Source organism: Rhodofomes roseus (genome assembly GCF_022264815.1).
Source record: "Rhodofomes roseus strain CIRM-BRFM 1785 chromosome Unknown C8Q71scaffold_26, whole genome shotgun sequence".
Lineage (NCBI taxonomy): Eukaryota > Fungi > Basidiomycota > Agaricomycetes > Polyporales > Fomitopsidaceae > Rhodofomes > Rhodofomes roseus.
Window position 1 is genome coordinate 270346 of NW_025952982.1, and position 21461 is coordinate 291806.

At 55.8% G+C, this 21461-nt stretch overlaps 10 protein-coding genes across 10 annotated transcripts; 4 read left to right on the forward strand and 6 right to left on the reverse strand.

Moving 5' to 3' along the window:
* Positions 1 to 69: 69 nt before the first annotated feature.
* On the reverse strand, positions 70 to 1225 carry C8Q71DRAFT_782416 (uncharacterized protein). Its single transcript, XM_047924926.1, has 3 exons — positions 717 to 1225; positions 225 to 662; positions 70 to 163 (listed from the first exon to the last, which is right to left on the reverse strand). The coding sequence occupies exons 1-3, from the start codon at positions 1134 to 1136 to the stop codon at positions 149 to 151; spliced, it is 873 nt and encodes a 290-aa protein (XP_047774534.1). The 5' UTR covers positions 1137 to 1225; the 3' UTR covers positions 70 to 148.
* A 637-nt stretch (positions 1226 to 1862) lies between these two features.
* Positions 1863 to 3261, reverse strand: C8Q71DRAFT_715353 (uncharacterized protein; the record flags this gene model as incomplete). Its single annotated transcript, XM_047921039.1, has 3 exons — positions 1863 to 2465; positions 2517 to 2944; positions 3000 to 3261. 3 exons carry the CDS (start codon positions 3259 to 3261, stop codon positions 1863 to 1865), a joined length of 1293 nt encoding a protein of 430 aa, XP_047774535.1.
* Positions 3262 to 3847: 586 nt separating this feature from the next.
* Positions 3848 to 5358, reverse strand: C8Q71DRAFT_302539 (uncharacterized protein). The gene is made up of 4 exons (XM_047917671.1): positions 5062 to 5358; positions 4580 to 5001; positions 3962 to 4516; positions 3848 to 3903 (listed from the first exon to the last, which is right to left on the reverse strand). Exons 1-4 carry the CDS (start codon positions 5294 to 5296, stop codon positions 3889 to 3891), a joined length of 1227 nt encoding a protein of 408 aa, XP_047774536.1. The 5' UTR covers positions 5297 to 5358; the 3' UTR covers positions 3848 to 3888.
* Position 5359: 1 nt separating this feature from the next.
* C8Q71DRAFT_302538 (uncharacterized protein) lies at positions 5360 to 7187 on the reverse strand. Its single transcript, XM_047917670.1, has 3 exons — positions 6816 to 7187; positions 6341 to 6765; positions 5360 to 6289 (listed from the first exon to the last, which is right to left on the reverse strand). The coding sequence occupies exons 1-3, from the start codon at positions 7027 to 7029 to the stop codon at positions 5675 to 5677; spliced, it is 1254 nt and encodes a 417-aa protein (XP_047774537.1). The 5' UTR covers positions 7030 to 7187; the 3' UTR covers positions 5360 to 5674.
* Positions 7188 to 8050: 863 nt separating this feature from the next.
* Positions 8051 to 9255, forward strand: C8Q71DRAFT_715577 (ATP phosphoribosyltransferase; the record flags this gene model as incomplete). Its single annotated transcript, XM_047921053.1, has 6 exons — positions 8051 to 8105; positions 8167 to 8202; positions 8255 to 8324; positions 8373 to 8728; positions 8796 to 8807; positions 8873 to 9255. 6 exons carry the CDS (start codon positions 8051 to 8053, stop codon positions 9253 to 9255), a joined length of 912 nt encoding a protein of 303 aa, XP_047774538.1.
* Positions 9256 to 9326: 71 nt separating this feature from the next.
* C8Q71DRAFT_882199 (uncharacterized protein) lies at positions 9327 to 13155 on the reverse strand (the record flags this gene model as incomplete). The annotated part of the gene is made up of 7 exons (XM_047928497.1): positions 9327 to 9784; positions 9839 to 9916; positions 9967 to 10041; positions 10101 to 10386; positions 10440 to 10541; positions 10600 to 12022; positions 12074 to 13155. 7 exons carry the CDS (start codon positions 13150 to 13152, stop codon positions 9426 to 9428), a joined length of 3402 nt encoding a protein of 1133 aa, XP_047774539.1. The 3' UTR covers positions 9327 to 9425.
* A 969-nt stretch (positions 13156 to 14124) lies between these two features.
* On the forward strand, positions 14125 to 14712 carry C8Q71DRAFT_799001 (GCN5-related N-acetyltransferase; the record flags this gene model as incomplete). Its single annotated transcript, XM_047925860.1, has 2 exons — positions 14125 to 14143; positions 14237 to 14712. 2 exons carry the CDS (start codon positions 14125 to 14127, stop codon positions 14710 to 14712), a joined length of 495 nt encoding a protein of 164 aa, XP_047774540.1.
* Positions 14713 to 16285: 1573 nt separating this feature from the next.
* C8Q71DRAFT_715393 (thiamine pyrophosphate enzyme, N-terminal TPP binding domain-containing protein) lies at positions 16286 to 18824 on the forward strand (the record flags this gene model as incomplete). The annotated part of the gene is made up of 7 exons (XM_047921042.1): positions 16286 to 16627; positions 16980 to 17109; positions 17164 to 17266; positions 17328 to 17470; positions 17539 to 18422; positions 18475 to 18513; positions 18570 to 18824. The coding sequence occupies 7 exons, from the start codon at positions 16286 to 16288 to the stop codon at positions 18822 to 18824; spliced, it is 1896 nt and encodes a 631-aa protein (XP_047774541.1).
* A 346-nt stretch (positions 18825 to 19170) lies between these two features.
* On the reverse strand, positions 19171 to 20453 carry C8Q71DRAFT_782475 (glycosyl transferase). Its single transcript, XM_047924927.1, has 3 exons — positions 20064 to 20453; positions 19825 to 20009; positions 19171 to 19774 (listed from the first exon to the last, which is right to left on the reverse strand). Exons 1-3 carry the CDS (start codon positions 20427 to 20429, stop codon positions 19240 to 19242), a joined length of 1086 nt encoding a protein of 361 aa, XP_047774542.1. The 5' UTR covers positions 20430 to 20453; the 3' UTR covers positions 19171 to 19239.
* Positions 20454 to 20752: 299 nt separating this feature from the next.
* C8Q71DRAFT_861782 (clathrin coat assembly protein ap17) lies at positions 20753 to 21444 on the forward strand (the record flags this gene model as incomplete). The annotated part of the gene is made up of 6 exons (XM_047927947.1): positions 20753 to 20776; positions 20832 to 20891; positions 20939 to 21010; positions 21063 to 21183; positions 21237 to 21289; positions 21343 to 21444. The coding sequence occupies 6 exons, from the start codon at positions 20753 to 20755 to the stop codon at positions 21442 to 21444; spliced, it is 432 nt and encodes a 143-aa protein (XP_047774543.1).
* Between the last annotated feature and the right edge of the window lie 17 nt (positions 21445 to 21461).

Genomic DNA, 21461 nt, shown 5'->3' on the forward strand with positions numbered 1-21461 from the left:
TCCTTCGACGCTTGTCACGGTACTCTATACACAAAGGCAGCCTCCCGAGGCATCCCCTCTTCTCCGATCTTCGACTTATGGTCCTGGTACCTGAGATGGACGTCACCAAATATAATCACCTCATTCATGCCACGCACCTCGAAGCGTTTCAGCACAGGTTCAGGCAAGCAGCTATCCGCATTATCCATTTGGTGTACTTGTAACTTTCCCTTCCGGTAGACCAGGCTCAGACGCGCCGACTGCTTGTGACGGCGGAGAGCATCCCGACTAAGGACCAGAGCATTCCGCAGCCTCGAGAAATCACCCTGAAACCCCGCAGCCAACTCGCGCATCTCTGGATCGTTCGTGGTCAACCTCCGGATCTGGTGGAATTGCCCTTGTTCATGGCTAGCCGCGAACAGATGAGGCGTCTGCGAGAGGAATAGTTGCGGGTACGTCTCTTTCCATCTGATCTTTTTGCCCGTTTTGATCTCGACGAGATTTTCCTGCGGTACCTGACTGCCGGCGTGTATGACATCCACGTATGGTTTATGGGGAACGTCTGTCCTCAGGTTGTTCGGAGAAAATGTGGCCTCTTCGACGGTCAACGGGCCAGATGGATTTCCGGAGGCGATGTATGCATCCACCTCGAAGCCGACTACCATGGTCAATCCACCAAAGGTCTAGGCACACGATGAACACCAAAATATTAGGAAGGGTAATACGAAGGAACCTACGTATTTGATGATACGGGTGTGGCCAGTTGTATTCAAGTGCTCTAATCCTGGAGCTGCGCAGGTGCTCTCATGCTCGAAGCTTCTCCCGTATCCTGGATAACGTTTGTCCGCGTTCATCCACATCCGCTCGACCCACTGGCCGAACACAACGGTGCGTTCTCCAGCGAGCTGAGTATCTATCCTGAAGTCATCCGGCTTTGACTCTTTGGTCCACCGGAGCAGCTTCCGCAGCGTGTTGCGGCTTGCCACGAAGTCGACACCGCTCCAGTCCATTTGCCGGGATCCCTGACTCATCACGGTGTCGACCGCGTGGAACCATGGAAGCATGGGATATGCCTGCACCTTCCACCCATCTTCGTAGATGCAGTGTGTCCCTTCGTCAGGCGTAACCTGGAATGGTACCTCCCGATTCAACCACATACGAGGCGAGCCTACCGCGATGGTAGCGTGAGCACTTTCATCGTCATCTGAAGAAAGAACGGTTGGGCTACCTGGGACGACAATCGTTGGCTTTTGTTGATCAATCCAATTGTATGAACCGATGTACTCCACGTCCCCGATAGTTGCATCTGTTTCCCCCGCGCTCGCCGCAGGTTTCTGCAGAGTTTCAAGCACTGAGGAATCGAGGCCATCGAGTATGTCGCGACGATGGAATTTGCTGCGGGACGTCTGGTTACGATGATGACCGTTGCTGCTGGCGGCGGCTGCCATCGTAGCCTCAGGGGAACGAGTGGTCTGGGAGTGATCCCCCTAGATAGCCTGCCTGCTGGCCTGTTATATACAGCTTGCAGACTGCGTCAATTTACACCGATTGTGCCTTCTGGAACCACCTGCCATGCCTGGTAGAAGAGCCCATCGCATTCGGCAGTGCCATATCGCTGTCTCCACTCGAGGTATACACGTAACAGCATCTCAGCAAAGCAAGGGAGTCCTGATCACTATGGTACATCATTTCGGGACACAACGCGGAAGTCTTAGTACAGCATAGTGTAGCTAAAGCTTATCAGTCAGTGTACCCGGGCCGATCACAGACACTCGTACGACAATACAAAAGCTATTATTTTCCAACTTCCACGCGAAGACGTCCACGGTTCGAGAGCACAAATGACATCGTCACTGGTCAGCCAGACAACATACCCTAATGGATCAAAGGCCGTCGAATCGACTCAGCATGGCCTCGGGCAAGCAACTGTCCTGGGACTTCCTCTCGAAGACCTGGAGAGCACCATCCCGAAAGACCAAGCTGAGCCTACCTCGCTCCCCATGCTCAACAATGAGGTTCTGGATAGCCTCCAGAGCGGCTCTCAGCTTCCTGAAGCTGCCCTGCAGCCGCGCCTCAGTCCTCTTCATCTCCGCGTCACCAAGGGCACGCTTCGTGATGTCCTCGAATTTGCCACGATTGTGGACAGCGAGATAGTGGTGGGGTGTCTGCGAGAGGAACAGCTGGGGGTATTGCTCGATCCAGTCGTAATTCATGGCGTTGTTCCGCGAGCGCGTCGTCATCTCGATAAGCGAACTCTGCGGGACTGGCTGTCCGGCGCGAATGATGTCGAGCTCGGTGGTGGAGGCTCCCTTGTCAACGGCGGGGCCCTTGCCTGCGCCAGACGCAACCGCCAATCCGGACAACATGTTGGACAAGCTGTCCACATCGGTGGAGGCGGTCTGGCGCCGCGAGGCCGACGCAGACGTGCCCGTGGGAAGGCAAGCGTCAACCTCGAAGCGGACGACCATGGTGAGCCCGTCTAGATCCTGTGTGGTACAGATTAGAGTAGTCGATCTTACATTCAATGAAGTACCCACGTATTTGACGATGCGGTGGTAACCGCTCGCCTGTTCGCAGTCGGGCGCTCGATACGTGCTCTCGCGCTCGAAACTGAAGCCGTAAGTGGAGTATTGAGGGTTGGGCATCTCTCTCGTCTTCTTCTCCCAGCGGTTCAGCAGCACAGTGCGCCTCCCCGCCAACTGCGTGTCGATCCGGAAGTCTTTGGCAGTGCCGTCGTCATTGAGCCACCGTAGTAGTTTCCGAAGACCGTTGCGGTCGGTAACGATGTCGACTGTACTCCAATCAAAGGAATCGCCCTTGTCCTCTGACATTATATCCACGGCCCGCACCAAGGAATACAGCGGATATGCCGGCATGTGGTAGCCGGTCTGGTCCACGAACCTGACCCCGCTATCACGCGGCACTTTATAGGGCAAGGCGCGGTCGCGCCAGAGTGGAGGGCACCCTTCAACGAATGTAGAACTTCAGGAGAGACAACAACCAGGGCGAGCGTGACACACCTGGAACAATGATGGTAGGCTTACTGGCACTGGTCCAGTTGAAAGACCCGATGTATTCGAGTTGTTTGACGGCTATCACTGCCTCTGACGCCGATGTTGGCTTTGTGACGGTTTCGATGGGGGTCGCGGATAAGCCTTCTGTGAGCGTGCGTTCTTGCGGCAACGCGGAAAGTGCAGGAGAGCTTGAAGGCTGACCACCCTGGGAGGAGCCGCCTCTACCGGCATACCCTCCACGCCGATATTGAAGAAAGTGTTCGGACATGCTGGCAGTGAGAACAGCGCGAGGCGAGGCGGCAGTGAGTTTGTATCAGCCTGTGACGAGTTATATAGCCCATAGACAAACCTTCAGGGTGCTTCTTCGTTATCTAAGGTTGAAGGCCTCGAATCGGCGCGCTCAAAATGAGAGCACGAGGCGCATTCGTGACGGCTGAGGGAACTGAATAGGTCATAGGTACAACTCAAACCAACTTCTCACTCGGCCTGCGAGACTCGTGCGATATGTGCGGATCCAGTATCCCAAGTCAAGGATAAGCTGACTGGACATGATGTATGCGGTCAGCATCGGTCCACGCGGCAGTTCAGTGACATACCGATTTGATGCACAGGTGGCGGAACACAAGTGGACACGCAGGGATATCAGCGGTTGCCAGTGATTTAGTAGTACTGGAATCGCTTAGTAGGACCCAGCCGATCGATTTGATGACCACCCGGCTGCTTCGTCGAATTGTGTTCAGTATGATCGACTCGTCAGCCGTAACATTTTCGATTCGTTCGTCGAATACAAGCTTCAATAGGATTGATGTATGAACTATAAATCCGCGCATACAATGTTTGAGAGGGCTCTTCACATCACCTACAGCCCACAATGTTGGTTGCTACAACATCGCCCTCAGGCTTCGGGTGTCTGGAAAACGAATGAGCAACAGGCACAACGCGATCACCTTGTGATGTTGTGCACTCACCTCGAATCGCCTCAAGATTTCCGGTGGTAGACAGCTGGCCTGCGACGTCCTTCTGTAGACTTCGAGACGCCGATCATGCTTCTGTTCGTAGAGTACGGTGAGGCGTCCATGACGGCCATGCTCGACAACAAGGGTTTGGATAATTCGAAGGGCGTCCCGCAATTTGCGGATGTTCGCCTGTAATGCACCATCGATGCGCAACAGTGCTTCCTCCGTTCGCTCGCGTTTCACTATTTGTCGGACCTTCCCGAGGTCATGGATCCCTCGGTAGAGATACGGGATTTGGCCGAAGTATAGCTGGGGATAAGTATCCGTCCATGTGATCTTCGCGCTCGACTTCAGTTCTATCAAAGAGTCCTGCGGCACTTCGTAGCCAGCGCGGACAATGTTTAGTGCTTTGTTGCTTTTCGAAGCGCCTGCCCGGCTGGACCCAGGAGCCGAAGGTTTGGAAGGACGGTGCGAGTCGACAGCGGCAGTACGTGTTGCGCTCGGAGTAGAAGTCGGAGTGCAGGCATCTACTTCATATGAGACGATCATTTTTAGACCGCCGAAAGTCTTCGGGTACGAATAGACCGTCAGTAGACATTCTCTTGTGGTCAAATGCTGAATAAACCTCACATATGAGCTTATGCGATGATGGCCGGTAGTGCCCCCACAACCAGGGGCTGCGCGAGTGCTCTCGAGCTCGAATCGGTGACCATAACCCGGCTGGCGCCGGTGATTGACATCTTGATTATTTGGCTCCCATCTGTTCAGACAGACCATTCGCTCTCCGACGAGCTCAAGATCAATCCTGAACTCCTTCCCTGAGCTCCCACTAGCCCACTTCAGCAGCTTCCGCAATGCGTTCCTGTCGGTGATGAAATCGATGCCCGGCCAGTCGATGTGGATTCCTTTCTCCTTCGTCATGATGTCGATCGCTCTCATACGAGCGAGGTTTGGGAACCTAGGCATTCTGTATGCGTCTTCGTAGACAAAGCTCTTCTTATCAGGTGCTAGCGTGTAAGGAGTAGGTCTGTTACGCCACACGGGTGGTGAACCTGAGGTGCATATTGACGGTTTAAACTTTCAATACATCGTTGATACTTGGAGAGACTCGCCTGGGACAAGAATAGTTGGCTCCGCAGAGTCAACCCAGCTATATGAACCAATAAGGGTCATATTCTCGATCGAGATGAGATCATTTGGGTCGACATTGGGAGGAACAGCGGGCTTGTCTATGATCTGCAATGGCACCTCTGCCAGACCTTTGTGGCGCTTCTTGTCCCTCTTGGCCTGCGCTGTCTTGCGGCCGGATTTCGGCGTCACCGATGAGACTGCAGCGGTCGGAACCATGGGTTGAGGAGTGCAACGGCGGCTGAGAAGTGAGCACTCGCCTTCAGCAGTCGAGTCGCGCGTTTATATGATGATCTATGGCCTGATTTGCTTCGATCGACCCGTGCGAGTTGCCAGCGCTCCCCGACCGACATGCATGTACCGCGTGCCCGTCCGTGGGTAATGGCAGGCATACGCAGCAATCTAAACGGCATTCGAGGCGATAGATTGACACCCACATGGACGAGAGAAGGGATGCCCACAACGATGACCCTATATTCTGCGATGGAAGAAATAAACAGCGGCCTCTCAGCACACATCCGCGGACAGATTCAAACGGCCATGCAGATAGTCCATACATGACTCGAAGCACATGATGTTCGAGCCCGACCTCATGGATTAGAATCCCTCGAAACGCCTCAGCATGGTATCAGGAAGACAGCTCTCAGCGGATCTTCGCTCGAAGACCCGGCAAATACCGCCTTCGAAGACCAGGCTGAGCCTGCCCCGCTCCCCGTGCTCGACAACGAGGTCCTGGATCACCTGCAAGGCGGATCTCAGCTTCCTGAAGTCGCCCTGCAGCTGCGCCTCGATCCTCTTCATCTCCGGGTCCTCCAGAGCGTGTTTCCGCACTTCTCTGAAGTTGCCTTGTTGGTGGACCGCCAAGTATCGGTACGCGGTTTGCGAGAAGTAGAGCTGGGGATATGTGTCTACCCATTTGTATGCCGTGACGTTCCTCTCCGAGCGGGTAGTGATCTCGATGAGTGAGCTCTGGGGAACGACGGGCGAGTTAACTCGAATGATGTCGAGTTCCGGGGTGGATGCCTCTCTGTCGATCTCGAGGCTTCTTGCTGGGTGAGAGGTAACACTCATACCAGACAGCATAGACGAGAGGCTGTCCACGTCGGCAGAGCCTACTCCAAGTCGCGGAGTCTGCATCGCCCTGTCCGCAGCCTTGAGTGGTGTGCAGGCGTCCACTGAGAAGCGGACGACCATAGTGAGACCACCGAAGTCCTGACATTACGTGAGAACTGTGATCTATCTTTGAACGACAGAAAAGCTCACGTATTTAGCGACGCGGTGATGCGAGACGGTCGGAATATGTTCGTAGCCAGGCGGCTTGTAGGTGCTCTCGCGTTGGAAATTGATAGGCCAGTGGCCTGCCGCTCCAGTCATTCGTGTCTCCCAGCGGTTGAGCAGGACAGTCCGATGGCCGACCAGCTGCGTATCGATCCTGAATGGCTTATATCGTCCATCGTTATCTTGTACCCACGACAACAGCTTGCGCAGGCTGTTACGATCGCCGACGAAATCGACGGCACCCCAATCGAAGTCGTTGCCTTGCTCCTCCGACTCCAGATCCACTGCGCGTATGAGCGGGTATAAAGCCATACAGCCCATGCGCTCTCCCCCTTGGTCCACAAATTGCTCCTTGGCGTCTACGGATACTTGATATGGAAGCGGGCGGTCACGCCAATAGGCAGGAGAGCCTAGTCAAGGGTCACTGACCATACGCACATGACGCTGAGGTAGCCCTTACCTGGTATGACCACCGTAGGTTTCCTCGCCTCGACCCAGCTGTACGATCCGATGTGCTCGAAATGCTTGATGGCGATGTCATCTTTAGCAGTCAGTGAGGGCCTTTCTACGGTTTTGACGGGTTCGGGATGCAGCGGCCCCATCATGGCGCGGTCGCCGGAGCCGGGGCGAGCGAAGTATCCTCCTCGATGGTATCCACGAAGATGCTCTGACATGACCGTGACGTGTCGCAGGAGTTGCCGTCCTAGTACTTGCCGGTGAACGAGCAGTATCGGCGAAGGCGCTGCTAGGCGGTTCAAGCAGCTCGCAAACGAACCATTCAGCGATTTCTATCCTGTCCACGCGGCACATCGTAGTAGGAGCATGACGCTTGATCACTTACAAGCGGTACCCTTGTGACCCAGCGAGCGTCCCAGGAAGCAGAATCTGTCACACTTGAAAAAGGTTCATTCCGACCCAGTACGCAACGTGTATGCGGACGCGGCCTTGAGACCTAGTCCAGCAACAGGATATCCCCGCATATATCTGCCGCGCTTTTCATTTCAGTTCGTACGTGCTACGATATTGGACGAGAGAATACCTACACAGCACTAAGTACCAGCGTTTGAGCATGCAGGTTCCGGGATCACCATAAGGTTGTGTTTGAGATAGTCAGCCTGATAGTTTGGCTTGTCATGGCCCCGGCGTTCGTCGCCCAAGTATTTCGCGCTGCATCTGCGTAGGTTTTGACCAATAGAACTACGAGTTTTTCGCGCTAGTGCTTGACGAATCAGCTGGCACCAAGCCGATAGAATTTGGACTTCGCAAAAATCCATCCACAATATCCGCATTGCATTCGGGGAGGGCTGGCGGGGATACCGGAGACTGACAGCGCAGAGAGAGACATCACGTCGCACGAACGTTGCTGGACGCATTGCCATTGCCAGCGGGTGGCCAGCCGCCCGCGGCCATCACTCGGTACTGCAGCGGGCGGCCGGGCCGGCCGGTGACCGAGTGATCGGAATGCGATCTTGTCATCGGGCGATCTGATCTCATGTTTCCGCGGCAAATTGTGGCTGGGACAGCGAGGGTTGACTCGACGCCTGGCACATCTCTTGACGCTAACCTCCATCTCGGCTGCTTCACCTCGCGTCGCATCAGACCCCCGCACCTCGGCATACACGGTTGCCGCGGATTCCTATAAAATGAGTGCGTTTGACCCTCGTTCGTGCACGCTGAACTCGCCCGCTGAGAGCCATGTTAGATGTCGATGCGCTGAACGGTCGACTGCTGTTTGCCATCCCCAAGAAAGGTCGGGTCAGCAGTGTGTCGCGGGACTGGTCTGGCTGAAAGTGTGTTGCATCGAATCTCAGGGCGGTTGCACGAAAAGTGCATGGAACTGTTGGCAGGTGAACACCTTCCGTCTCGGGCACGCTTTACTGAGCATTGACACCATTGCAGGGGCCGATATCCAGTTCCGCAGGGATCACCGTCTGGACGTATGTCTAGTTAAGAATCACAACATCGCATTGTAAGTAGACCCCCACAGAGGTTATGCACTGTCCTCACATTATACTAGGGTATTCCTGCCCGCAGCCGACATCCCCTCCTTCGTCGGGAAGGGTAACGTTGACCTCGGTATTACCGGCCAGGACGTGCTTCAGGAGGCTCAAATGCAGCAGCACGTCACCGAGGTTCTCCCACTCAGCTTCGGCAAGTGTGCGCTGCAGGTGCAGGTCCCCGAGGCGGGGCCCATCCAGACGGTCGAACAGCTCGCGGGCAAGCGCGTCGTCACCTCCTTCGAAGTCCTCTCCGGCGAGTACTTCGGAAAGCTCGACGAAAAACTCAACCTCGCCGGAGATAGCAAGACCAATATCGAGTACGTCGGCGGCAGCGTCGAGGCAGCGTGCGCGCTTGGGCTCGCGGACGGTATCGGTACGTACTGCCTCTGCGCGCCAAGTGCTGTTCGTCAGTGTTCCGAAGCTCATGCCGTCCCCCGCAGTTGATCTCGTAGGTACGTAGTATCCCCGGGGGCGGTGGCCCCCATCGTCACTCGGCACACCGCTCACCCACCGGCAGAGTCTGGCGACACGATGCGTGCGGCCGGCCTGCACGCGATCGCGACGCTTATGCAGTCCGAGGCGGTGCTCATCAAGTCGAGCACGCCGAAGCACGAGTCGCTCGACCCGCTCATCAAGCTGATCACGGCGCGCATCGCGGGCGTTGTCGCCGCGAGCAAGTACGTCGTCTGCGAGTACAACATTCCCCGCGCGAAGCTGCACGACGCGACCGGCATCACGCCCGGCCGGCGCGCGCCGACGATCAGCCCGCTCGAGGACGAGGCGTGGGTCGCGGTGAGCAGCATGGTCGAGAAGAAGCGCGTAGCGGACGTCATGGACGAACTGGTCAAGATCGGTGCCGAGGACATACTCATCTTCAACCTCGACAATTGTAGAGTGTAAGCCCTGGGGACTGACTATCATCCCACACCTACTGCTATCGGCAGCAAGGACCGTAGATCTAGTATTTATTGCATACATATTGCCCACGAATCGCTAAACCTGCATTGTAGAATTATCCATCAAGGCTATAGCTCAAGGCCTAAGAGCCATGCTACGTCAGATAGACCCCATTACATGAACGAAGACGCCGGTCGATGCGCAGATGTCGGGCTCGGAGTAGGCAACGGACGCCTCGGCGTCGCCCGCGGGGACATCCCAGAAGCTGTCGATCCACCAGGCATCGGCACAGGCAAAGGCTGCGCCCCGGGCATCGGCGGGCCAGCAGACCGCGACCGTCCATGATGTTGACTTCGAGGCTGTTCTGCGCGTTGGAAGATCTTTGCTCCCGCCTGCTTCTGCTTGGAGTAGAACGCGAATAGGTCCGCGATCTGTTGCTCCAACCCCTGTCGTTCGCGCTGCAGGCGGCTCACTTCCTGCGTCATGAGCATCACCTCGCGCGTGAGCTCTCCCTTGAAGTGCTCCACGTGCACTTTCGGGCTCGTGTCAGAGGTATCAGGACGTGCAGTTCGGTGTTGTGACTCACTTTGGACGTTGATCTGCGTGGCCTCCTTCATGGCTTCGACGAAGCGCAGGCGTTCTCCGCGGATCTCGTTGGACAGTTCTGATACTCTGGTCAGCCAGGGTGTTTGGTGAGCAATTTTCTACACTCACCTGTTCCCAGCGAACGTAGCATGCGTTCTTGGTCTTGACGCTGGCGGTCAATGAGGCCAACTACGGACTCAGTCGCTGTGCACCATCAGCTCCGTTCAGTAGATGGAAAACATCCTGGCGGAACCATCACGTACTGAGCATGTTCCTCGCCTCAGCATTCTTCTTGAGGTCCTCCTGCACAGCCGCGATGAGGCCGTTCACAGCAGCATGGAGAACGACCGAGCTTTCCTCCTTGCCCTTCGCCTCGACCAGGAGCTTGCGGACATCCGCGAGTAGGCTACCCTTTGGAGGCTGTTCTTGGCCGTCTTCCGCGGGCTCTTGAAGCTCTTCAACGGGTCCGAGCTCTTTGCAGAGCATCTGCACACCCGCTGCGACGTTCTCGATCTGGGCGGTTCCGTGGTTGACGAACGCTTCGAGCCACTGTAAGGAGGGATCAGTCGAGCAGCTACTGTGGCAAAACTATTGTGACGCACAGAGTTGAGCTCATTCAGATACCGAATGCTATCCGTTTGCTGCTCCGTATGTGCCGACCATTGTTCTTGCGCGCCTTGCAGTAGTGAGAGGACCTCCGCTACCTGCGTCAAATATCAGCTCTTAAGTCACTTAGACGGACAAGATCAAGATTAGACACACCTGTTCACTATCGTCTGTAGACTGACCGGCGCCCGGCTCGCGGTCGTGCAGATTCTGACATAGCGTCCCGAGAACATCCAACTTAGCGTGCATCTCATTGAGCTTGTCAAGATTAGCAGGTTCAGTGGGTGAGCGTGCAGCTCCTGCCGCTCCGTTTTGGATGTCGTTGCGAAGTTCTTCCAACTTGGCCAAGACGCCGGATAGGTCGACAGTGCTTGTGGGGCTAGTGTTCTGCCGTTGAGAAACTTGGTCCAGAATAGTGTCCACCTTGTTCTGAATCCCCCCTAGCACGGCGCCATATTCGGCGGGCTCAGACTCCCGGATCCGTTCTCTTTGAGGAGACCGAGACTTAGCACCGGCGAACGAGGCTCCAGGGCTTCGGATGGCCTCATGGGATTCTTGAGGGATCGGCGGCAGCGTCCTCATCGGTTCGTCCCTCAAAGTCACTCTGACGGGCTCTGGAGGAGGACGCCGAGGTTCCTCGCGCAGGTGCACAGGCACCTGTGGGAGGGCCCGCGGCTCCTCCCTGACAGCGACGGGTGTCTTCATGGGTCCTGCATTTGTATCGAGCCGAATCATATGTCGCCGAGCATCATTCGTAGAGCCTTGTCCCTGGGGCTCAGATGAAGCCGACGAGGGTCGAATCACGACTTCGTCGTCCGTGGAGTATCTCGACCCAGGCGAGAAGAGATCGTGGGCCTGAGGCAGAGGCTTCAGAAACGATGAGATAGCGGGCGTACGCGCCGGGCTAGAAGGCGCAACGGAGGTGAGACGGCCCGAGTAAGCTGAGAGCAGCGAGTCCACCGGTGTATTGCGGTAGCTCTCGACGAGAGAGTCCATGACTCCAGACGCAGAGGTGCTTTGACGGCGCAAGCCGCTGCTGTCTTGACCACTTCGCGGAATACGGGCACGTGCGACTGTAGTAGGCGAAGCGGTGGTCGATGACGGAGATCCTCGCGCGGACGAAGGGCTCCCGTTTGTGCTTTCCAGTTGCGCTAGGCGCTGCCTGACCATAGACCGCTTGTCGAGATTCATGATGGACGGACTCTGGGTGCGTGTCGGTGTCGTCTGCGTTTTCGTTGGTGTAGTTGGCGGCCGCGGAAGAGGAGAGAGTTTAGAAACGGGAGAGGAGCCTGAGGCAACTGGACGGAGTGGACTAGATGGGATCTGTATGGAGAGCTTCGGCGCTGGAGGTTTTTCTTCCGGCCTGGGAATGTCGGGCAGAGCACGGTCTACATTGAGGGTGGATCCTGCACCTGATGAGTGAACAAAGAGGACGCTGTTACGTCCACCTGGGGTCGAGCAGAGTACAGAGCGAGTCGAATCTGTCCCCTTATCGCCTGCGGAAAGTATGGACTGATTACGCCGAGCTGCGATGCTTGCTGCCTCGCTTCGCTCTTCCTGGGCTTCCAAGATCGCATCCCTTCACAACAGCGTCAGTACCTCGCATGCGTTTTCCATGAGACGAAGCTACCAGATCTTGCTAACCCATGCGGCTCGCTCTCCTACAGAACGAACCGCGAACCTCTCCCTTGGGCGGCCTTCAAATAAGAGCTCGAATATCTTCCAGACTTGACGATCACCATCTGTGCCTTGCGATGGCAGCATTGCACGTTCGTTCGGGTTGAGCTCGGTTGATGACAGCGAACGCACATCGGCACACTCCCGGAATGCAATGATGTTCGTCGACGGGTTACCGCCAGAAGTCTCCGACGTGAGCAGGAGGTGTGTGCTGTGCAACGCCGCCGTGCAGTGCGCCCATATTGGGTGTATGTCCGCTGCTGACGTGGGTAAGCGAGACAAGTAGAGAACTGGCCCAGAGTGACGAGCACTCGTAGGGGAGGTAGGCGTCTGGCAGATGCTGAGGGATTCCCGCGCTTCGCTCACTTGAGGTACGCTCAGAAAAGACGGAGTATTACTACATGAAGATCCACTCGTCCTCGAAGTGTTGACGCGGTCGGGTACTGGTCGAGCGCCTGCATCCTCGGCGACCGTCGAAAGTTCGCTACGCTCTCCGGAGGTCTTGCCAGTGCTCTTCTTGAACACTGAAAGGAAGTTGCGAATCGACTGTCGAATCGGGGAGCGCTTGTTCGTCTTTTCGATCGCAGGATATGCACCGGGGCGTGATCTGGGTGTCTCCGGCAGGTAGGTGGACGATGTCTTCGTTGGTGACATGGATTCGAAGCGACCAATGAGTTCTTTGGTCGTTCCTCGACGCGAGAGGCGAGATGATGGAGAGTGTGCTGGTGAGCCTCGGGGACGAGAAAAGTAAGGGCCATAAGGCTCCTCGTCGTAGCTCTCGTTGATGATGTGCAGAGCAGATTCGCGAGTGAGACATCGCTCATCTGGCGTGATCGATGCTACACGAGCTGCGTCGACTGTCTTCGTAGACTTTCCCCGTGGATGATCGAGATTTCCAGTTGCACCAAGAAGGCCTTCGTCCATGGGTGTTACAAGCGGATTGCTTGCTTGGCTGCACGTACTAGCCCTGGTCATAGGTGGATGGGAGTAGAGCGAGAATATCTCGGAAGACACATCATAGGCTCCGGACATTGCAGCAGCAGGCGGACGAGGAATCCGAGCTCCTTGCCCAGTTGCGGTACCACATCACGGTTCTGACCATGAGACAAATACAATTATGATCGCATCTGAGGCATACAGGCATGCTTATGCGGTCGACTGTCTCGAGCTGTTGGAACTTGGAGTAGTACGCGCGTCGTGTTCCGTTCGGCGTTGATACTGTTTGGTGTGCGTGAGACCTAGATGCAGCCAACTTCAAATTCTCAGTACTTCTGAGTTAGAGGCTAGGTTCGACACAAAGCCCTCGCACCTGAACGTGGAGGGTCCCAGTGCGGCGAGACTAAAACGTTAGAGGCTGAGTAAAGCCTGCTCTAAGCGCACAGTTTGAACTGAGAATCCTTGATCACCTGACGGCGTTCAAGACGGGAATAAATATAAGCCGCGTTGTACTTCGTATGCATGTAGCGATTACCGGGTTGAATCAGCCTACAGTATGTTTGTTGGTACTAGACTTTCCGCCACTGGGCCGTAAGCAGCCGCTAGCAACATAGCTTGTACCTCAATATTTCAATAGTCAACTAGTCACGCGGCCAGCGGGTGATCGATTGATCACTCGGCGTTAGGCTCGGAGTCGTCACCTGCCTGAATCTGCAGCTCCTGCCAGTGACACTGAAAAGCCTTATAGCAGGCTTGTGTGCTCCGACTCGTACTGGGCGGACTACATACTACCACAAGGTGTGTACGATCAATTAGTACAAGTTGTGTTTCAGATTGAGAATTGGCCTGGCTATGACCCATAAGTACGCATCGGCATCGTCTGTTCCTTCAAGTTCTATCCGTCTGCCAGTTATGTGCTGCGTTCTCGTCACGGCTCACAAGCTTGCGGCTGACTCTAGTCTCCCCTACGTAGGCAGACCCTAAACACGACCTTCTTGAGGGGAGGAGGGCGGTCGTAGTATATGAGGCTGACTCGGAGCTCAAACTTGAAGCCTACTCAGCCACGCCATGTCTGCTGTTGACTCAGGTACTGTACGTTTCCTCCATCGGATTCGCAGAGGCGGAGGGCTGGATGGGGTGCCCAAGGTTGCTCATGCTCACATAAGTATGTTCCTCTCAGATCACATTTTCGTCCGTCAGATCTCGCCGGACGAGACTATCGCACTCCGCCACGCAGTACTATGGCCGAACCATCCTGTGTCCCACGTTCTACTGCCCGAGGATTGCCGTGGATCTCACTACGGGGCGTTCCTCCCACATAATGACGCACCAGTCGCCATCATCTCTGTGTTCAAAGAGTCTCTGCCTATCGACATGTCTCAAGAAGACGCACAAGACGAGGTGAACTCTGCCGCCGCAGCACGTTTCCGCAAGTTCGCTTGTGATCCGTCCTACCAAGGACGTGGTATCGGCACGAAGCTACTGAGCCACGTCTTTGAAGCGGCCGTTCATGAACTCGGGTGCGACGTCATTTGGTGCGATGCGCGGCTGGTCACGGCGGAGTGGTACGAACGGAAAGGAATGTCCCGCTTCGGAGACGGGTTCTACAAGGAGGACGTACCATACATACGTATGCAGGCGTCTCTAAAACCATAAACGTATACCCTGTGCCAGTGGTATGTCGATTATAGGCATCTATAACTTATCAATTAGCTGATGTTCATCGTGCTCGTCACAGTATGTCACTCTAGACATAGTCAGTCGCTGTCATATTGGACGACTGTCCTGATGGCCTGGATCACTCACTCTCACAAACTCTCTGAGCCGCGATACTCAGGTCCGTGCATCTTGACCATGGAACGAAATCCTGCACGAAGCTCTTCAAGATGTGCTGTCATGTACGTCACACCTCGCCAGGATCAGGACGTCCGAACGATGAGTGTATGTCCCGAGTCCTGCCTTCCCTCTGAGAATACCCAGGCTTGGACACCATGACAAAGTGAGCGCACGTCGAAGTTCATCGTGTCATTTGTCTTGACGGACTTCTGAAGACCTCGGTTATTGATTAGATCTGTCCAGCGTGCCTGCCCTAGCAACTGTGCAAATCACAGCTGTCGTCTCTTCTCGTGCTCTGTGACAGCTGCCGCACCCCGAGTCACCCGCCACATAGAGCAAAGCAAGATGTTGCGGGTACGCTGAAGTCTGGGAGGGTGGGATCTCGCCAACCAGCGCTCTACTCAGAGGCTATGTTTCCGGCTAATATGACTCTGTTAGGGGTCCGCGAACTAGGCAGCGTGCATCAGGTCATGTCCGTCTTGCAGACCCTGAACCAGCAATACCTCCTAATCACCTACTCGGCCTCGACTTCTAGCCAGGGAGAGTTCCGATCGGCGACAGCTGTGCGCCTGAAATGTCTATCCAATCCGAACTATGATACCAGACACAACCGCGAGTAAGCCTCGTGGGCGTCCGGGTGATGTCCAGAGCTTCACGCGAGAATCCCCCCAGGTACGTTTCCTTCGTTTACCCGATAGCTCATACAACCGCTGACTGCAATACTTCACAATGATGTACCATGTACAAATGCATCCACCGCAGACACGTCGTCTTCCCATGCAAAAGATACTTGGACATGTTCTACCCTGTTTCGGTCTCAGGGATACTTGCGATGCATGGGTTCCGAGGCTGATATTTTCGCCTGACGTACAGTCTTTTGGGTCAAATCTCCGAGGCCTACTTGAACCTACCCGAAGGCCGCGACGTCATTCTGCGCTCCGTAGTGAGAGCGCGAGCGGTATGACTGGAAATTCACCCAATCGTCGGCCACCAGGCCTCATCACTCATGACGAGTGTCCCATGGAAGTGAACTTGGTCACAGGAATCGCGGCAGATAGAATTCCCATTGGCAAGCCCACGCGATATAAAAAGGTATCGGACTGTCCGGACGAGGCTTCTCAAAGCTAAACACGGGATTCACTGCCCCACATCCCCTGGGATTTGTTAAGATCACTACTCAATGAGTATTCCAGCGTCCGCGGCTGACTGTACCATGATACCCGTAGCCAGCAAACCCAATCCCCGTTATGCGTTAGTTCGTGCCTCATTGTGTCTCAGGGATAGAGACTAATACTCCAGCCCGGCGGCAGCTTCCTCTATGTTCATATTTAAGGTGAGTAGTGACTGCCCACAGAGTGTATCATCTGTGCAGTCGGAACCCCGTCGTTTGACAATGTCTTCCTCAGATAGCTCGTCGTCCCCGGACACTACGCCCACCACGCCCATCTCCACCGACAGCGACGCACTGTCGAAACCAGCATTGTACACGACATCGTCTGTATTCCTGAAGACGCTCTCCGAAGCAGGCATCACCCACATCTTCGCCAACTGGGGTAACGACCACCCTGCGATACTAGAGGACCTCGAGCGGCAGCGCTCCGAGCGAGGCGGGAAGCCCCTTCTAGAGATCGTAACATGTCCGAACGAGATGGTCGCGCTCAGCGCCGCGCAGGGGTATGCGCAGGTGACGGGCAAACCTGCCGCGGTTATCGTGCACGTCGACGTCGGGACGCAGGTGAGCACTCTTCTTCGTGCTCGGCTGTAATGGCATTTGAACGACCCACGGCTCCGATCGTGGCGACGATGAGTTCGCACGTAGTGCGCGCATTACGAGTTGGTGCAGCGCTACGGCGAACTTTGAGTTTAGAGTGACAGCTCCACAGATCCCTTCTATTCTGAGATCTGTTGCCGAGATGTTGCAATGATTGGGGCCCGTGCGGGAAGCCTTGTGCTCATAGAGCGCGAGCGGACATTGGGCCAGACACGAGTCGCTGTCACGGTTCTGTTTGATTCCTGGGCGGAAGAGCGGATCCGGGTGGTGGCGGTATCCGGTGGTCAAACCCAATGTAGCTGACGTTCGCCGATAGGCACTTGCAGGTGCAGTGCACAATGTGGACAAAGGCAACACTCCGGTCATCATCTTCGCCGGAGCGTCTCCGTACACCGTCAGCGGTGAATTGAAAGGATCGAAGAACGAATGGCCGATGTGGGGCCAAGGTACGTTCTCGATTTCAGTCTGCGAAGCGACAACTGTAAGAGAATATCCCGCAGATGTGCACGACCAGCCCGCTATCGTGCGCCAGTTCATGCGCTTTACTGCCGAGATCATGAACGGTAAAGCGGTCGCGAAGACCGTCATGCGTGCCTGGCAATTGTGCGTATCTTCAGACCGGGGTGGTAGACAATATCCCGTTGACGTCGTCTGCCTATGACAGTGCTACTAGTGCCCCCACTGGACCGGTGTATCTCTGGGCACGGAGAGAAGTCCTGGAGGAAGAAATGGAAGAATCAGTGATGAATACACCGCTCGACGTCACTAAGTGGCCGCCAATTGCGCCCAGTGGCCTGTCACCTACCGGTGCGTTATCATGTCATTTTTCAAGGTTCAACAAGGGTCTGATGCATTGACGACTGATGTCGTCACAGCCGTGAGGACCATTGTCGAGGCTCTCACCACTGCCAAGTTTCCTATGATCATAGTCGCCAGCTCCGGTAGGAACCACCACACGGTCCCGCTCCTGCAGACCCTATCCCATCTGCGCTCCATCGGCGTATTCTTGTCCGTCTCCCAGTACCTCTCTATCCCCTTCAGCCACCCGTACCTGCTTGGCCAATCATTCGACGGGACAAACCCCTACCTCGAGGAAGCGGATGTCGTGATCACGCTAGACACAGACATCCCGTACATCGAGGCGAATGGAAGCAGGATCCGTCCAGACGCGCGTGTCTTCGTCATCGACGCCGACCCACTCAAGCAGCAGATGGGCTGGTCCCATGTAGACGCAGAGCTCCTCTGCAGGGCCGACGCCCACGTCGCGCTCGGGCAATTGGTCACCGGAATCCGTGCCGCGGACGCCGAAGCCATCAACGACAACCAAATCCAAGAGCTAGTGAAGGCACGCGGCGAGCGGTTGAAGGCCCTCCACGACGAATGGATCGATCAGCTTGTTGCAGATGAGGGCCGCATGTCGTTGAACGGGAAGACACCGACTGTGCCGTACATCCTCGGCACCCTACGGGAAACGGTGAAGGCACAGACTGTGAGCCACGGCGAGAACGTGTTGTGGCTGAACGAGGGCATCAGCAACTGCCACAATGTGTGGAACCACATCCGACCGGACAAGCCTGGACAGATGTTCATGTCGGGAGGCTCGAGCCTCGGATGGGCACTGGGCGCAGCTACGGGTGCTCGTCTCGGTGCACGAGCGGCGCAGAAGGACTTCGAACTGATCACAGCTGTCGTCGGGGACGGCACCTACTTGTTTGGCGTCCCGAGTACAGCATATTGGCTATCGAGGAGATATGACGCGGTACGTCTGACCCTGCGTGACCCGAAGTACAAAGCATTCACGACGAATCTAGCCGTTCTTGACGATTGTGCTGAACAACGGTGGCTGGGCGGTAAGTCGTCTTGGTTGACAGGCCCCGGGCGTGACTGATCATGATCCTTTCAACAGTCGCCTCGCTTGTCCATGTTGGGAGTGCACCCGCACGGGCTCGGCAGCAAGGCTTCCGCGCAACAGCTGAGCGTCAGCTTCGGCCCTGACATGCCTGACTACGCGGGCATCGCAGCAGCAGCAGGTGGGGCGTGGGGTCGCAGAGTCGAGCGCGCAGAGGACATTCAGGCCACACTGGAAGAAGCGGTCCGAGTAGTTGTCCAGGAGAGGCGCAGCGCCGTGGTTGATTGTCTCCTTGATTTGATTGGTACGTAACATATCTAGCCACTGCGTATCAACAGATTTCGTACGACTGGATTGCCAATGCGTGTATTCATGAATATACTATTGCTATGGAGCGCTTCACTTAGTTAGACACCACTACTTTTGCATAAAGGCGGTACCGTACAGAACGCCGGACGCCAACTGGTCACTGTCAAGTCGCCGATGATCGCGCGGGCGACATGGGTTTGTGCAACTTTGTGGCCAAATGGATCCTCTCCCTCTCGCTAAATGTGGCGGGAAGTGGCGGAACTGCGACACAATGTATAGATCAATACTTACCATTGTATTGAACCGTGATATCAAACACTGTAACGGGGGCCTACTTCGCCAGAGACCCTGATGTGAAACACTCCATACATATATTGTTTTCGTCTACCGACAAACTCGCCCAAAAATGACCACTCAATCAGACCCGTTGCACAGCAGCATTCCCCGCCTCTCGGAACTGCTCCAACGCCTTCCACGCCGCACCTGATGTGATACTCCTCAGAGCTTTCTGAACACCATCCTTGAAGTCAGTTGCGATGCCAGCGACGACGAGCAGCGCCGACGCGTTCAGCAGAACGAAGTGCAGCACTGGGGTCAGCCGCTCCGGGATCTTATCTCCGGACGTCAACAGCAGCTTGAAGGTCTCCGCGTTCTCCTGCGGCGTCCCGCCAGATACTGCGGACAGCGGGTGCACCTCTAATCCGAATTGCTCGGGGTGTAGCGTCTTCTCTGTGATATTACCGTCGATGAGCTCCCAGGCATGCGTCTCGCCCGCACAACTGATCTCGTCCAAGCCCTCGGCGCCACAGACGACGAGGGCGCGCTGAAAACCGCCAACCCTGAGAGATTGGGCGAACGTCAGCCCGAGAGGGCGTTCGGCCACGCCGAGCACCATGCCTTTTGGAAATGCCGGGTTGATCAGGGGGCCGACGGCATTGAACATAGTCCGATGTCTACCAGGGCTTGATCAGAAGGTTCACGGTTAATGGAATGAGATACGTACGGGAGTGCTCTTCGGTAGGGCCCTAACGCAGCAAGCACAGGATAATATTGAGCCGCGAGAATGAACGTGAATGGAATGCGAGGTATAGGCATGGGAGTATCGGCGGTGGGCGCAGTAAAGAGGCACCCGAGCGATTGCAGCAAGTCTGCGGATCCTGAGGACGATGTCCATGCAGGGCTGCCATGCTGAGAGACACTTTCCAACTGAGCTCTTTTGCGGACCATATGGACAACACATACCTTGATGACCCGTGCACCAGCTCCTGCAGCGACGACCGCAGCGGTCGTGCTCACGTTATAGGTGTTGTGCCCATCGCCGCCCGTCCCAACGATGTCCACCACAAAGTCGTTCTCTGCGTCCTGTACCGCTGTCTTGAGTGCTCGTGCACGAACGACCTCCGCAGCCGCCGCAAGGTACTCCGGTCGCCTTTCGAGGTGTTCGACGTGCAGCGCAGTCAGGAAAGAGCCGATTTGCACTGGTTGCACGACGTCGGGTGTGAAGAGGAGGTCGAGCGTAATTCGGAGATCATCAGGACTGAAGGACTCGGGGGTCTTGATTAGCTTGCCGAGGAGCAACTTGAAGGTCTGCGAGTCCTGGCTCGTCATCGTCGTCGTAAAGAATGTGCGGCGGGCGTCCCGGGAATGACTCACATCTCATTATCTACGATAGCTATTCAAATATCCGGACTCGAGTCGGATCGTGAGGCCATAGGATGTCAGTGCAACAGACGGAGGACATTGTGTCCCGAGTTGAGCAGACGGAGAACATTGTGTCCCGAGTTGAGGTTTCGGAGGGGCGCTCGCGCCTCGGCTGCTGACTACCACCACCACCTCCATACTGCCTCACAGCCTGGGGCCGGCGGGACACATCAGAAGACAACAAGTAGGCCAGAACATCACACCGATTGGAGGAGAGCCAGGCGGGAAGCATGATTAGATTCATTCTCGTCCAGGTGAGCGCATCTCCCACTCGCCACCGCCCGCGACGAATACCTCATTGGTAGGTAGAATCGCCAAGGCAAGACCCGTCTGTCTAAGTGGTATGTGCCGTATGATGATGACGAGAAGGTATGTCCAAGCATCCGGCAAGTAGGCAGCAACTGACCTCGTTGCAGGTCCGGCTGCGAGGTGAGGTACACCGGCTGGTCGCCCCGCGGGACCAGAAGTATCAATCGAACTTTGTGGAGGTGCGCGTTACGCTAGGCAGTCTGCGGCTCATCCTCAATGGGCTATGTTCAGTTCCGTAACCACAAGATCGTGTACCGTCGCTATGCCGGCCTGTTCTTCTGCGTCTGCGTAGACGAGGACGACAATGAACTTGCGTACCTCGAGGCGATACACCTGTTTGTTGAGGTCCTTGGTATGCCGAATTCCCTCCTCATAGTCAACCACTTCCTCTGACCGTGAATGTAGATTCATTCTTCGACAACGTCTGCGAACTGGACCTCGTCTTCAACTTCTACAAGGTCCGTACTCTCTCATGAGCACGACCACGACGTATGCCTGAGTACGCTTCCAGGTGTATGCTATTCTGGACGAAGTCTTCCTCGCAGGAGAGATCGAGGAAACGAGCAAAGACGTCGTTCTGGCACGACTCGAGCAGCTTGAAAAGCTGGAGTGATTGCATTGTTCCTCACT